Genomic DNA, 14,808 nt, shown 5'->3' on the forward strand with positions numbered 1-14,808 from the left:
GTCAAGTGCAATGCAGTGAGTCCAGCACTAGTCCACCCAAGTCCACAAGCAGCTGCTTCACATCTCTTTAATGAGATCAGAGGCTCCTGTGTGTGTCTTAGGGGGTAGAGCTAGCACAGTCCCCCCAGCACTGCCCTTCGTGGGACTCCAGTCCTTTCCAGCAGGTTCTAGGAGGGCAGGGAGAGGCCAAGGAGAGCTCAGAGAGTTGGGACCAGGGCTATTTCTGGTGGGCAAGTAACCCACCCACCCTCCCAAAACTGTTTATGGGCTGTCCCCTCTGCTGGAAGCTGGCCCCACAGGGGAGATCTGGGACATGGGATTTAGGGGCGGCGCACAAGGGAACTGGCTCTCCAGATCTGGTGAGGTGACATTAGCCCTAGCCTCCTTAATTGGCTCGCCCTCGCTGGAGTCAGGACACGGGCAGAGCTCAATACCCGAGTCACCAGTCAGGCGGCGATAGCGGCAGGAGGCGGGGATGGGGGCAGGGGTCACCCCTGGCCCAGGCTCACACTCCTGATGAGGGGGGGCACCCTGGTGGGAGGAAACACCTTCCACATTTGTTCCCTCGCAGTAGGTGGGGCAGCTAGAAGCGGAGGAGGAGCAGGTGCATTCACTGGAAGCAGTCAAGGGGCAGCCTGAGGCTGCAGAGTAAGGAGGTGGTGGTGTGCCCGGGTGGTCAACCACATCCTCATAGGCTGGGGGTTTGAAGGCGCTGAGGAGGCCTGCAGGAAAGAATGTCATGATTGGTTGAAGGCAACCAGGGGTGAGGTGGTGGTCTCTTTCCTACTAGGGAAAAGTGCTCTGAAATGTTCGAAAAGGGAACGTGGGATGATGATTTGGGGTACTGGTTTGGGAGGGGCCGCCGGTAGTGAGCTCGAGTCTCCAGTCACTCACGAAGGTCAAGCAGTGAACCCGCAGGGACAGGGCCAGCCCCATGGCATGCCCCGTGGTAGGCCAACAAGTTGATCTCACGCTGCCGCTGCTGTTGTTGCAGCCGGAGTTTAGCTCGTCGATGGTGGAAGGCGCAAAAACAGCTAAAGAGAATGAGAAGAGTCCAGAGCAGCCAGAACCCTGCAGGGGGCGAGGAGGGAGAGGCTGAGATACTTCCCTTGTGGAGAAGGGTCCTTGAAGGCTCAGGTCCAAGGAGGGGGCGGGTAGAAGGACCCAAGAAAAGCCCCTTTGGAGACTCACACCAGAGCTCATAGTAGTAGGTGCAGCAGCCAGTCTCCCCGCAGCAGTGACCACTCTCACAGAGATAGGGCTGGTTGTTCACTCCTGGACACAGCTCTCGAAGCTGGGAGCAAGGAGGCACTTAGAACCAAGGGAGATTCCAGCCAAGGCACTGTCCACCCCACCCCCACCCCCACCCCCTGCATACACATACACCATCCCACCCTGTGAACCGAGTTTAGCTCAGAGAAATCTATGGGCAGGGGGAAAAGTGATGCTGAGAGGAGTGTTCAAATATCTGACAGGCTGTCAACATGGGAGAGGATTTGGAATATCAAGAATCAGCGTAGAGAATAAGATGCAAGGTGTGGACATACAAAGAGGTAGATTTCAGCTCTGCCTATAGGAGACTTCTCTCATACTCCAGTCTGGCTCCCCAGGGTGTTTTCTGTTAAGGGGGTGTTTTGGCAGAAGCTAGATGACAGTCTGAGCTATCTCTAACTCTCAGACAATGGGTAAGGGGTTTAAGGTAATTTCCAAAGCTGTTTTCATCATCCCCCATGGTCTGCCAAGCCCCACCCCCAAGCTGGATCTTTCCACCCCTGCGTCTCGGGCTCCCTAGGGTAGAGGAGGGGCAGTGTGAGACCCAGAGCAGGGTTCCCAACCAGATGGGATTGCTGTGGATGATAAAGGATGGCATCCAGGGCGCGAGTCTGGGTTCCAGCTCTTCTCCAAATTGCTCCCTCAAGAGAAGACGCTGCTGGACTCTGCTGTGACAACAGGCACATAGAAAAACATCACGAATAACTGCTGCAAGACAGAGAGCCTCCCTGGGGCCTCGCTATGTTTCTGGTCACTGGAGAGCCACTGCAAGCTTCCATTGCTGCCATGGGACGGGGTCTATGAAGCTGCAGGCAAAGTCAACTGCATCTACATTACAAACTTTAGACAAAGAGTGGGAGGGACATATCTAGTAACTTCACAGTTCCTTTGGCTCCTTGAGTTCCTCCCCCACCCCCCAAAAGGCAGGGACAAAGAAAGGGGAAAGATGTAAATGGCTGTCGTGCTAGGTTTTTGGAGCTGCTAGGATACCTGCTGTTGCGGCATCTGAAGTACCCCCCGGGCCTCCTCGCTGCCGTTCCTGCCGCTGGCCCGAGCCATGCTTCCACCTACAGCCCCCTGAAGACCACAGTCTCCTCTACCGCCAGCCGCCCCGCCCCTGCCACCTCTGCCGCCACCACCATGGCCCCAGTCCGGCCCATCTTCGCTGCTGCCACCATCATTCCACGACCGGAGCTTCCATCCGGTGAGACCTCTGCCAACTAGCGCCCAGGTTGTTCTGTCCTACCAATCTGCATCATGCTCTGACAGGCGGGCCAATAGGAAGGATCACAGGCCTCTCCCTGTGACCAATCCGCAGCAGCGCCTCCGCCACTCTCCCAGACAACAAGAGCTTGCACAAAGAGTGGGGCAAGGTTCGACCCAGCGCCCTGATTGACAGCGACAGCAGCCAATACAGACAACAGAACAGGGTCTGAGCTATCAACCAATGAACGGCCGTCCAGAACAGCGACGTATCCACTGCTTGGTTCAAACCCTATTTTCGGGATGATGCCAAACGCCCGACCACGGCAGGTAGTCCCGCTGGAAGAGGCGGGGTCCCAAAAGTCCGCTAGACTCCGGAATCGGAGCAGCTACTCTTCTTGGGCCTGGTGGACCTTTCCCAGGCGTCGACGCAAGCTCTGGTGGGGGCAAGACGTGTGCACAGGGAATTGGCCTGCCCAACCCCCAACCCCCCAATTCTGTACAAGTCAAGGCATCGGAGGACTTTTAATAGGTTGGGGAAGACACTGAAACCTGGGGAGAAGGCGCACAGTCCGGGTTGGGTGAGGGCCTTAAGTAGCCAAAAGTGGGGATCCGGGGCCCTCAGGCCCACCCAGCCGCATCTGCAGGTTGATGCGGTAACACTGAAGGCTGCAGAGTGCCTGGCCCGTGCGGGAGCAGGCGTAGCGGCGCGGATGGGGGCAGCCGGGAACAGAGCATCGAGGAGGAGGGCCAGGTGGGGATGGCCTTGGAGACACAGGCGCGGGGGCAGGGACGCCAGGTGGGAAGGAAAGGGTGGAACCCTGTGCCCCACTGCTGTAGCGCACCATAGGGGCCGGGGCTGCAGCCCGCCCTCCCCGCCGCTCGCCCCGGGTGGCCCCTCGGCCTCCCCGGCCGCTGGGCGCTGCAGTCTTGGTGAGGCGCTCGATAGTCTGGTTCTTGTGCTCCTCCGCCCGCCGCGCTGCCTGCAGCCGCCTCTTCCGAGCCCGCTCCTCGCGCTTCAGCAGCATCTCCTCGGTGAGGGCGGGGGCTGGGCAGACCCCAGCCACAGGCAGTGACAGCATGGGGGAAGGCTGACTCCTTGCCTTCTGTAGCAGAGCTCGCTGGGGAGAGACAAATAAGATGATGTCAGAAAATGGAGAAGCGGGGTCCGCCTGAACGGAGGAGGGGGAAGAGGGGACATGGAGAGCAGGCCTTGAGAAAAGGGGTGAACTGAGCACCCTCTCCTGGAAGCCCTTAATATGGCCTCCTCCCAGGTCTCCAGACTTCACCTTTAGATCCCTGACTCTCAAAGGGAAAAGCACTAGCAATTAATGTTACCTCCTTGCTCTGCATACCAAAACTCTGTACCAGCTTTCTGTTGTTGTTTTAAATCTTTTTATCTCAATGGATAGCATCAGTTGGATAAGTGCTCAAAGCCCAAAACTCAGGGTTATCCTTAATCTCTCCTTCCCTCAACAAGTGTCTATTTCCAAAATATATCCAGAATGCATAAGATTTTCTCCATCTCCACGACTTCACCTTGGTTCAAGCCACCACTGTCTCTTATCTGACTACTTCAACAGCTTCCTAGCTGTCCTTGCTTCTAGCCATTACCCCCTCTGAGAAACTAAAGTGATCTACTGAAATTAAATCAAATATATCACTTCTCTGCATACAACCCTTTCGTGGTAATCACAGTTGTTTTTTTAAAAAACTGAAGTATAGTCAGTCTACAATGTGTCAATTTCTGGTGTGCAGCATAATGTTTCAGTCCTACATATACAAACATACATTCGTTTTACACTTATTCTTCTTCTTGACCATAATTAGGCACGTTCCACTCTCAGGGTCTTTGCACTTGTTGATCTGCCTGAAAAGCCTCTCTGGTCTTGGAAATGTTATCTCTTTAGAGATACGTTGTTTCTTTTCTACTACTTTCTATTTCATCGTCCTATTTTTGTTATACACCTTACAGTTTTTCAAATTATTTGTTTATTTATACCCCCAGCGCGCGCGCACACACACACACACACACACACACAAATACCAGCTCCATGAGAACAGAAACTGTCTTTTCTCCACTGCCAATATCCCCTCTGCCTACCAAAGTTCTCAGGACGTGGAAAGTTCTCAATACATATTGGGCAAGTGAATCAAGAATGAACCAAATTACCTGTCTAGCAGTGAGCAGCCGTTCGTTGATCTCCTTCTTGAGATCTCCATTGTCATCCAGCTCCCCCTTCTCCAAGGCATCCAGCCACCTCTGTTCTTCCTCTTCCTCCTGACCCCCTAAGCTCCCCGACAGGTCCCGAAGTGGGGAGGGGGACAGATTACTGTCTTCATCTGGAAAGGAAAGTTGGAGAGCTAAAAGTAGAACTGTTCAGATGGAGAACCCCAATTTGGGCAATACTGGGACACTCAAAATTCTCACCTTCCTCAGAACTACACCTCTTCCCCTAACCAGGTATAATGAGAAACCCAGTTTCCCCACCTCCAGATCCCGTCTCACCCAGCCAGGCACGGTACTGCTCAAGGGGGACTCCTTCCACAGGTTCCTCTTCATTGTCCACAACCATAAGGGGAGAGGGTGAGCGAGGGCCCTCAGGGATCACAGTGAAGGTAGGAACACTGCAGAGAAGCAACCACTCTGTAAGCTGAGCAATCATCTCTTCCTACTCAGTACATCTAGCCTTCCCTACACCCTCTTAGGTTCTTGCCGCATTAACCTGGTCCCTGAAGTCACAGCGTCCATTCCCTGCCTTCTGGAAAGCCCAACCAGCTTCTTCTTCTCTGTCTACCTGCTCCTAAAGACCCCAAGCAAAACCTTGGCTCTCCTGGCTCACCTCTTGGTGCCCAGGACCTGCCCGCCCAGCTTGATTTTAAGTTTGAGCTGGGGCTTGGCAGGAGACGGCTGTGTGGGCCCAGCCTCCTCTTCCTGGTAGTGTTTCTTCTTGTGTTTCTTCTTGTGCTTCTTGTGCTTTTTCTTGTGCACTCCGTGGCCGTGAGCACCCGCCAGACTCAACTCCAGGGCTTCCCCTGCGGAAGGAGAGCCTGTCAATGGTGAACAGCTGCAGCGGGGCAGGGAAACCCCTGAAGAACCCAACACCCTGAGGCGGCTTGGTCTTCCCGCGGTACACGCTATTACCATAACAACAGCCCCGCCTTTCTCCGCCCCGCCTTTCTCCGTCCCACCTGTGGCGAGGTACCCACGAAGCTCCGAGGAGCAAGAAAGGGACTCCTTTCCTGTGAAGGCCTAAGTTGCTTTCTCTACCCGAGCTTACCCGGCTCGGGGACCTCCATAGCCCCAGAGGTGCTCCCGCGCCGCCACAGCTTACTCATGGGGCCCAGCAAGGAAAGGGGGCTGGAAATAGTTGGGACACAGGCAGACATACATTTTCCGCCCCGCGGAAGAACTGATTCCAGCAAATAACGGGCTACATCCGGTGTGTAGCGACCATACTTGTGCGGGGCACTCTGCAGCTAAAATCCTCCCGGAGAAACAACGGTTCTTCTAACAAGAGTTCCGCGCCCTCTGAGGCCGGGACCGCTCAAAGGGGCGCGGCTTTCTGCTCGCTCCGCCTCCCCACAATCGTGATCCGAACTCACAGCTGGCGATTCAATTATTATTACACTCAAGCGTGGTGAGCGTATATTCCGGACCAAATTTGGGGCTATGCTATGAGGATACAAAGATGAATACGAACTCTTCGGTCTGCCTTTGAGGAGTTTACAGTTCGGCGGAGGAATTAGAAACTATATTGCCGGCAAAATGGCAAAAGGGCTTAACATCACATGTGCCCTACAAGCAGAGCAAATGATATTTCAGCCTAAATTCTCATCAGTAGAGAAATGGATAAATGAATTGTGGTGCGTCTATCTAATCTGGAACACCATGTTGCTAACAAAGGCTGAGGTGATAAGTAATTGACGAGATTGTTCCAACTAAAAATTGCCACTTGCCATGTACCCCTGCTTGAATTAAATCATGAGCCTCTGCAGCTGTTGACCTCCAGCACTCCCTGAAAGGAGTTCAGTTGACATGGAATTTAAGTCCTATTGAGTAATAGCATTGGAAACAAAGTGTGCCTCTAATGAGGCACCAAAGTGATTTGGTACATGGATTTGATACATCCATACAATGGGAACTATGCTGCTACTAAAAGAAATGAGGCCCCAGAAGGCTACCCAAGAAACTGGTGACAGCCATCCGATGGATGGTTGGGGTAATGAGGGTGAGGGGAGACGTTCTTCATAATATTTTGTGCCTATTGAACTCTGTACAAAATGTGCATGTTTTACCTAATTTGAAAAAAAAAAAAGGAACAAGGTAGGTCTGTGTGTGCTAACATATGAAGTAAGAAAAGCAAGTTTCAAGATGATGTGATCCCACTTTGTGCTGCACACCAGAAACTGACACAGTGTAACTGACTGCACTTCAATTTTAAAAAAGTCACCGAGATGGATAATAAATTATTAAAATTTTTTTTAAAGATGATGTGATCCCATTTTAAAAGGCATACTATGCTACTACATACATAACAAAAAAATGAGGAATGTATACTATACCGTAAATGGTGATTACCTTTAGAAGCTAAAGTTGGGAAACTTTCACTGTGTAGATCTGTAGTGAATTTCCTTTCCTTTCCTTTTTTTATTTTAAAATATTGCTTAGTGTTTTTTAAAATGAATTTTCTTACAGCCAATTTGTATCATACTTATATTTAGAAAAAAGCACCACCTATATACAGATATATAAATATATATGAGATGCATGTCTGAACAAGGTAGCAGCAGGGAGCAAAATAAGGGATGAACTGATTCCAGAGACACTTCATTGATGAAATTTTAAGAAGTTCATGAACAATTATATATGAAAATTAAGGAAGAACTCAGTGTAGTTTAGTGATTAAGATTAAGAGAATGAACTTTGGAGTCAGATAAGCCTATTATCAAATCCTATTTTATTGGCTGTGTAACCTTGGGCTCAAAGTAACTTAAGCTCTCTGAACCTCATAGTCCAGCTTTGTAAAATGGAATGAAGTTGGACCCACTTCACAGGGCTCTTTCAAGGAATAAAGCAAATCAAGAATGCAAAGTCGTATCTGGCACAGAAGGTTTTCAGTAAGCAAACAACAGCAATAAAAGACTTCTGAAGATACATGCACCCCAGTGTTAACAGCACCACCATTTACAATAGCCAAGACATGGAAGCAACATAAATTAAATGTCCATCGACAGATGACTGGATAAAGAAGTTGTGGTGTATGTATGTGTGTGTGTGTGTATATATATATATATATATATATATATAATGGAATACATAAAAAAGAAGAAAATAATGCCATTAGCAGCAACATAGATGGACCTGGAGATTGTCATACTAAGTGAAGTAAGCCAGAAAGAGAAAGAAAACTACGATATCACTTGATATCACTTAGATGTGGAACTTTAAAAAATGACACAAATGAACTTATTCACAACACAGAAACAGACTCACCGACATAGAAAACAAATTTATGGTTACAGGGGTTGGGGAAGAGGGCTGGAGGGATAAACTGAGAGTTCAGGGTTTGCAGATATTAACTACTATATATAAAACAGATAAACAACAAGGTCCTACTGTATAGCAAAGGAAACTATATTCAATACCTTATAATAGCCTATAATGAAAAAGAATATGAAAAGGAATATATATATATACACACCTATATATAACTGATTCACTGTGCTATATACCAGAAACTAACAAAACAAATATACTTCAATTTAAATAAATAAATAAATAATAAATAAATAACTTCTACATTTCTAGCCCAAGTATTAGAGGGAACACAGTGTTTTAAATAAAGAAGAGAACATAAATAAAGGAAGAGAAGCAAGTGAGAAGATAATCACTTAATGTTGCCCAAGATGAATTTGAGATGTATGTGGGAATGCCCAGATGCAGATGGAATGCTAAAAGGAGAAGTCAGTGGAGAAGGTGTGAGTTGGGGGCTTCATTAGTTTAAAAATGGAGGTTCCCCCTGAAAAGATGGAAATAGATGAGACATTCCGGAATGAGCAAGAAGATGAAGAGAAAAGGACCAGGAGCAGATCCAAGTGGGCCCCTGTCCTGAACAGGCAGGCAGAGGGGCCAGGCAGGGTTGAGAAGAGGTCAAGAGAGGCAAGAAAGCTCCACTAGGGCAGACAGTATCAGCAAAACAAGGTTGTGCCCAGCTGTATAGCTGTATACAGTTCTGCAAAAGCTAGGCTAAGCTCCGAGAACAGGGTGCATTCCAGCAGGATGTGAAGGCAATAGCCCTATATTACCAGGAGTTTAAAGTGAGGGATCACCTGCAGTTAGTATTTGTTGAACATACTAGAATTTATAACCCACTTTCATATCTTTTCCCTCCCTTGATCCCCATGGCAGCTCGGTAAGGGAGACATTATTGTTCCCTCCTGAGAAAACAGAGGCTCAGAGAGGTTAAATGATTTGGCCAGAGTCACATGGTTAGGGGGTGGCAGAGCCAGCACCAAACAGGCTTCCTGACACTAGGCCCAGTGTTGTTTCCTCAGCATCCTGATGTCCAGCAGGGAGGAAATGGTGACAGTAACTAGCCACAGGCTTCATCATTTTGTTTTGATTTTTATTTTGCTTTGTTTACCTGGGAGAGATTTGAGCAGGTTTGTAGGTTGAAAGGAAAAACTTTGTCCTTCTGAAAAAGTTCTTAGCTTTATTTTTTAAATACAATTTATTTTGAAATAATTTCAAACTTTCAGAAAACTTGCAAGAAGTGTACAAAGAACTCTCTTAGCTCCCTAAATCAGATTCTACAATCATTAACTTTTACTATTCCCTCCCTGTTATCATTATTCCTTTTCTGATCAATCTGAGAACAAGTTGCAGACATGATGCCATTTCACCCCAAATATTTCACTGTGTACTGCCTCAAAAACAAGTACACAGTTCTATAACTTTTGTGCAGTTAATTGGGAAATTAACACTGATACAATATTATCATCCAATTCACAGATCCCATTCAAATTTCAGCCACTGCCCTATGTCTCCTTTTCTTTTCTATGTCAGGATCCAAATCCAGAATCAAGTGTTACATTTCTTCATCGTATCTCTTTGATTTGCTTTAATCTAGAACGTTTCCTCATTCTTTCTCTACTTTTTGTGACTTTGACAGTCTTAAAGAGTATAGGACTTTGACTTGTAGTATGGTCCAAATCTGGATCCGTCCGGATTCCTCAAGTCTAGACTCCTAATCCTTGGCAGGAGTACTAATCAGAAAATATTATGCTATGTTTCTCTCAGTGTATTATATCAGGTGTCTCTCACATTGTGTGATTTTATTTCAGTCGACACTTCCACCCACCAGGCATACGTAATATCCATTGGTGAATACTGCATGAATCAATTCTATTGTGATAATGGCACATGACATCAGCTTATACTGCCACTGACGATGCTAACCTGGATCACCTACCTGGTCAAGGTGGTGTCTCCCCATTTTCTCCACCACAAAGTAACCATTTTCAACTATTTAATTAGTGAGTATTTTTCTGGGGAAATACTCTGAAACTATTCTGATATCCAGTTCCCCATCAAACTTCTGCTAACTAAAAACTGGCACTTGCCCTCTGCCTCTCCAAGGATTGGATCACATTGGCACTTGCCATCTAACTCTGCTTGGATTAAATCATGAGCTGTTGCAGCCGCTGACCTCCAACACTCCCTGAAAGGAGTTCAGGATGGCGATCAGGAATGAGGCACTCTGTGCTCTGGGAAAACTGGCTGAACAGGCCTTCAGATAGTTAGATATTTTCAGGAGAAGGTTTTATGAGCCCAAATTCTTGCATCTCCTCGTATCTAGAAAAGCACTAAAATCATTAATGGTGACATCTGCTCCTCGTGACTAGCAGCAGCCTCTGCCTAAGTGTGTGCTTGACTGCATGTATCCCCCTTCACTGAAATCATATATAGTACTGAGTTTCCCCCTGCCTCTTTGGAACAGTTTTTCAGAGCTTTCCAAAATGCTGTGTCCCAGGCTATAGTCCCCGTTTTGCCCCAGATAAAACTTAACCCACAACTCTCACGTTGTGTGATTTTATTTCAGTCGATACTTCCACCCACCAGGCGTAATATCCATTGATGAATACTGTATGAATCAATTCTATTGTAATAATTGCCAAGTGATGATCTATCTACTTCTAAGACAGGAAGGAAGGGGGCAGGGCACAGCCATTCAAGGAATGACACAGCGGTTAACACCAAGATGGCAGAAGCTTCAACTCCCAGTACGCCTTGAGGTTCAAGGTGGGGGAGATTTGACTTCCAGTAGACCTTGAGCTTCATTATACATTCATTATAATATATTAACATGGTAAGTGACACTCCCACAGGTGCTGTAACAGTTCCAAGGCTAACCATAAAGGGTCAAAAAGTGGGCGGTGACCCAGTTCGTGGGAATCCCTGCCCTTTCTCCCAAAGTAGTTGGAATAATCCACCCACTTGTTAACATGTGAAGTTACCCAGCCCATAAAAACTAATGACCCTGCACCTCGTGGTTGCTCTCTTGCCGTCTGAGACTGCCCACACTCTGTCTATGGGTTGTGTATCTCCTTTTACTTTAAACTAAACACTCCCATGCCTTGTGGCCTCTCTGGCCTTCTGAGACTGCCTGCACTCTGCCTATGGAATGTGCATCTCACTGAATAAATCTACTTTCATTCAACTCTGGCTACACTGTGGATTCTTTCCTGCATGAAGTTTGGCAGGGCATGTCCCAGGGACCCCTCACCTGAGACCCTGGTCACGACCATCCTCTTATGCCCCACTTTCCTGTGTCACAGCCACTCCTCATGAACTTTCCCTGGGTGTTATTTTCACTCTTTCAAGATTCAGAGTCCAGTTGGTAGCGTTCCAGTTGGTTGGCTTAGGCTCAGTTCTATCCTGGGCTTTGGAGAAGTGGGAGGAGGAGGAATGCCTTCTCCAGCTGCCATAAGAAGGGTAGAGCCTCAGTCTACCAGTGTTGTCCACAGAACACGGTCTGTGCAGAAATAGGAAGATGATTTGAATACCAGGCAGCTAACAATCCCTTCCTGAATATCTACTCATAATTGAGGAGACAGAGACCCAGATGTAAGCAAAGGAAAAATTGTGTAAGATTATGCACCAAACCAGCGGCATGCAGGTAAATGTATAACAAAAGCTCTCCAGGGGAGGGGAAAAAAAAAAAAAAGCCCTGGTTAATAATGTTCACCTATTTCTGCTGTGTAAATACTCCCATCATGGCCAACTTCAAACGTGGCATTACTAAACACAGAGCTGGCGAGACATGTAGGGTCGCGCACAATCAGACAGCACTTCTGCCGTTCAGATGCTTCAGGTGTAAACAGCCCCGAGAGATAATGGGAGTGTAAGGTACATTGCTGTGTTGACTTAGAGCTGGCAGCTCAGAAGGGTAACCGGTTCTGCGTCTCTGAAGGAAAGGGTGCTGACCATTGTGTATAACTGTTTATGTACATTGCTGGATTTGATTTTCTAGCATTATTAGGAATTTTATGTTTAAGTTCATGAGGGATATTGGTCTTTAGTTTTCTCTTTGGGGTACTTTTTTTTGTAATATTAGCTTTATAAAATGAGTTTGGAATGTTCCCTCTTCTACTCTGGAAAATATTGTGTAAAATTGGCATTAATTCTACTTGTATGTTTAATTAAATTCTCCAGGGAAGTAAAAAAAAAAAAAAAGAAATGAGAGAGATAATGGAAAAATGAAGTAAACTAATTAGGGAGTGATGAGTTTTGAGTACTTATCACCTTTGCTTTAATGTAATCTATTCAGTTGTGAGTTTTCCTCATTTAATTTTTAATTAAAGCTGTGTTAGCAGCTGGAATGCACAATTCCAGAAGATTCAGGAACTGTCTCTCACGAGCCAATGCGAGGCACACCACGGTACCAAACTGACGGTAGGGAGAGCATGCTTTTATTCATTTTTTTAAAAAATTTATGTTATTTTTTAAACGGTAGAATTAGGAATTTTTTTTTAAAAACTGTGTTTTCAGATAAGAATTTAATTAAAAAAAAAAAAACTCCACAGAAACTTTGGCTCTTGTCTCTTCTCCCTCGGTTGAGAACAGTGTCAGTGGGCTCCCCAAATCCCAGTCACAACCTCCTCCAGCCGGCTTATGCAAGTGGATGGGAGACTGGGATCTCCAAAATGTAACTCTGGTTGGGTCACTCTTTTCCCCAAGTTTTCAGTCACTTTAAGCACAAACTCTCAGGCAGGATTTGAGCTCTACTTCCTTTCCAAATGTCTTCCATTCCTCCAGCTTGTGTCAGGGGTTTTCAAACCCTTCTACAGTGCTCACGTTCCGTGCGTGAGCGCGCGTATGTGTGTGTGTGTGTGTGTGAGTGAGTGCGCATGCTGAAGGCCTGTGAAGAGGACAAGATTTGGGGCTCCAGCCCTTGCTTTCATCACAGCTGCTCTGACTCTATTTCACACCTTCCGGGGAAGATTTCATTTGGGAAAAAAGAGCATTCTGTTGCTAAGAGCCAAACATTTGAAATGAACCATTTTAGTCCAACAGCATGGCTCACCCCAGTCAAGCACTCTCAAATCTGTATGCTCTCTTAAGACATCTCTTTTTTTCATTTACTTCAACTGATGGTTTATTCAGTACTTCCTTTGGGCCAGGCACTGGGCATAAAGCAGCGGACAAGACAGACTGTCCCTCCCTGGGGAGCTCACAGTTTAGAGGAGTGACAATAGATACTAGAAGAAATTCAGAAACAATGCCTTCCCTTTCCCCCTGCCCATCCTTTGAGATTTCTCACAGAGGCCACAGATTTTATAAAATCTTTTGACCTGCCTTTCCTACTGACCAGAACTCCCTTCTCCACGTGAACCTTGCGTGTCAAGGATGTTTGTTGTTTTCCCTGTCCAGCACCCTTTCCCTCACCTCCAGTTGATAGTACCTGGAACAGCCTTTGGGAGAACACCCCTCTGTTCCCTCTCTCTCTCCCAGCTTACTGGGTTCCAGTTGGTCTCCAGGAGTGAGCAAGTGACCCAAGCCTGGCCAGCTGGCACCTAGACTCCTCCTTAGTCATAGCATCTGGTTCAGGTCTGACCACCCCTGTCTACAAAGATTGGTCTGAGATGGATAAATGATCCCAAATGGCCCATAGTGAATCCCAGACATTGTAGGAGATTCAGGAAACAGATGCTCCCTTTTCTGCTGACTTTAAGCCCGAAAATACACACATCCAGAATTTTTGGCAACAAACTTGTTATGCTGTGGAGAGTGAAGCCAGCATGGAGGAAAGCAGACCTAGATGATGCGAAGAGACAGGACAGTTTCGATGCTGAATGCTTGGATCAAGCAGCACTGCAGCCTGAACCCTGGACATCACAGTTCCTTCAGCCATTAATTTCCCTTTTGGCTAAGTTAATTCTAAGTCAGCTTTTCTAAAAAGAATGTCGACTAATTTGCCATAGCAGAGCAGTTCTAACCTGGGCTCTCTAAAGCCAAAAGCTGGTATTTCTCTGACTCTAGCTCATTTGCTGTGAAGGAGCCCAGGCCTCTCCAGAGTTCTTCCCAGTAAGTTCGGAAGTCAGGAGACTCCTCATGTGTGGTCGGCAAGCTTTCCCCTGCCATTTCTTTCTCTCCCACAAGGCTCTCTGGGGGTGAGGGGCCCCTTTTTCTGCAGAAGCTGAGAATCCTAACCCTGTCTCAGCCAGCCATCAAAGCAGCTGAGAGCCCATATTGAAGTCAGGGATATCCCCACCCTCTTAAGGCACTTCTTGCCTGGGTCCAGGAGCTGAGGTCGCTTGTGGTACAACCAAGGGCGTAAGGGTGCTGCTCCTGATCGTTTTTCTTCATAGCTCCACGCATGGCGCCCTTGTCTTGTGCCAGGCACTATGCTGGGCATTTTACATTCGTTCTCATACGTAATCCTCATAGCAACCTGAAGGGTGGAGGTAATGCTGTACCCCCACTGAACAGAGAAAATTCCAGGCTCCAGGGCTAGCAAATAGCAGAACAGGGTAACCGGACAGATGTGCTCAAGCACTGCTGGTGAACTGTGGCCACTAGGGATGGAGGGTAGCTTAAGTGTCGAAGGGGACGAAAAAGAGACATTTGGGACTGTAGGAAATTGAAACGACGGCCTCGGAAGCTGCTTAGGGGTGAGATTGGGCGCGGCGCCGGGGCGGGCTAGAGCAGCAGTATGCCTCGCTACGATCCCTGGGCCACAGGATTTTCCGCGCGCTGGGAGTCGGCTAGCGGGTGGGGGCGGCAGGTGGGGCGGGGCGGGGCGGGGCGGGGCTTCCCTGGGCCCGCCC

The 14,808-nt window shown here is 47.7% G+C and overlaps 2 protein-coding genes across 5 annotated transcripts; both read right to left on the bottom strand.

Moving 5' to 3' along the window:
* Positions 1–53: 53 nt before the first annotated feature.
* On the bottom strand, positions 54–2,537 carry WBP1 (WW domain binding protein 1). Of its 3 annotated transcripts, none has more exons than XM_010999794.3 (5): positions 2,263–2,536; positions 1,836–1,937; positions 1,192–1,294; positions 895–1,071; positions 54–722 (listed from the first exon to the last, which is right to left on the bottom strand). In XM_010999794.3, exons 1-5 carry the CDS (start codon positions 2,329–2,331, stop codon positions 262–264), a joined length of 912 nt encoding a protein of 303 aa, XP_010998096.3. In that variant the 5' UTR covers positions 2,332–2,536; the 3' UTR covers positions 54–261. The 3 variants fall into 3 exon arrangements, with proteins under 3 accessions (XP_010998096.3, XP_010998095.3, XP_010998097.3); XM_010999793.3 differs by having other exon boundaries at positions 1,836–1,940; positions 2,263–2,535; XM_010999795.3 differs by lacking the exon at positions 1,836–1,937 and having other exon boundaries at positions 2,263–2,537.
* A 449-nt stretch (positions 2,538–2,986) lies between these two features.
* Positions 2,987–5,917, bottom strand: INO80B (INO80 complex subunit B). 2 transcript variants are annotated; one of them, XM_010999798.3, is made up of 5 exons: positions 5,757–5,917; positions 5,319–5,511; positions 4,985–5,103; positions 4,649–4,818; positions 2,987–3,596 (listed from the first exon to the last, which is right to left on the bottom strand). In XM_010999798.3, the coding sequence occupies exons 1-5, from the start codon at positions 5,863–5,865 to the stop codon at positions 3,066–3,068; spliced, it is 1,122 nt and encodes a 373-aa protein (XP_010998100.2). In that variant the 5' UTR covers positions 5,866–5,917; the 3' UTR covers positions 2,987–3,065. The 2 variants fall into 2 exon arrangements, with proteins under 2 accessions (XP_010998100.2, XP_031323194.1); XM_031467334.2 differs by lacking the exon at positions 5,757–5,917 and having other exon boundaries at positions 5,319–5,638.
* Positions 5,918–14,808: the final 8,891 nt, after the last annotated feature.

The sequence above is a fragment of the Camelus dromedarius genome, chromosome 15 (assembly GCF_036321535.1).
Source record: "Camelus dromedarius isolate mCamDro1 chromosome 15, mCamDro1.pat, whole genome shotgun sequence".
Classification (NCBI taxonomy): domain Eukaryota; kingdom Metazoa; phylum Chordata; class Mammalia; order Artiodactyla; family Camelidae; genus Camelus; species Camelus dromedarius.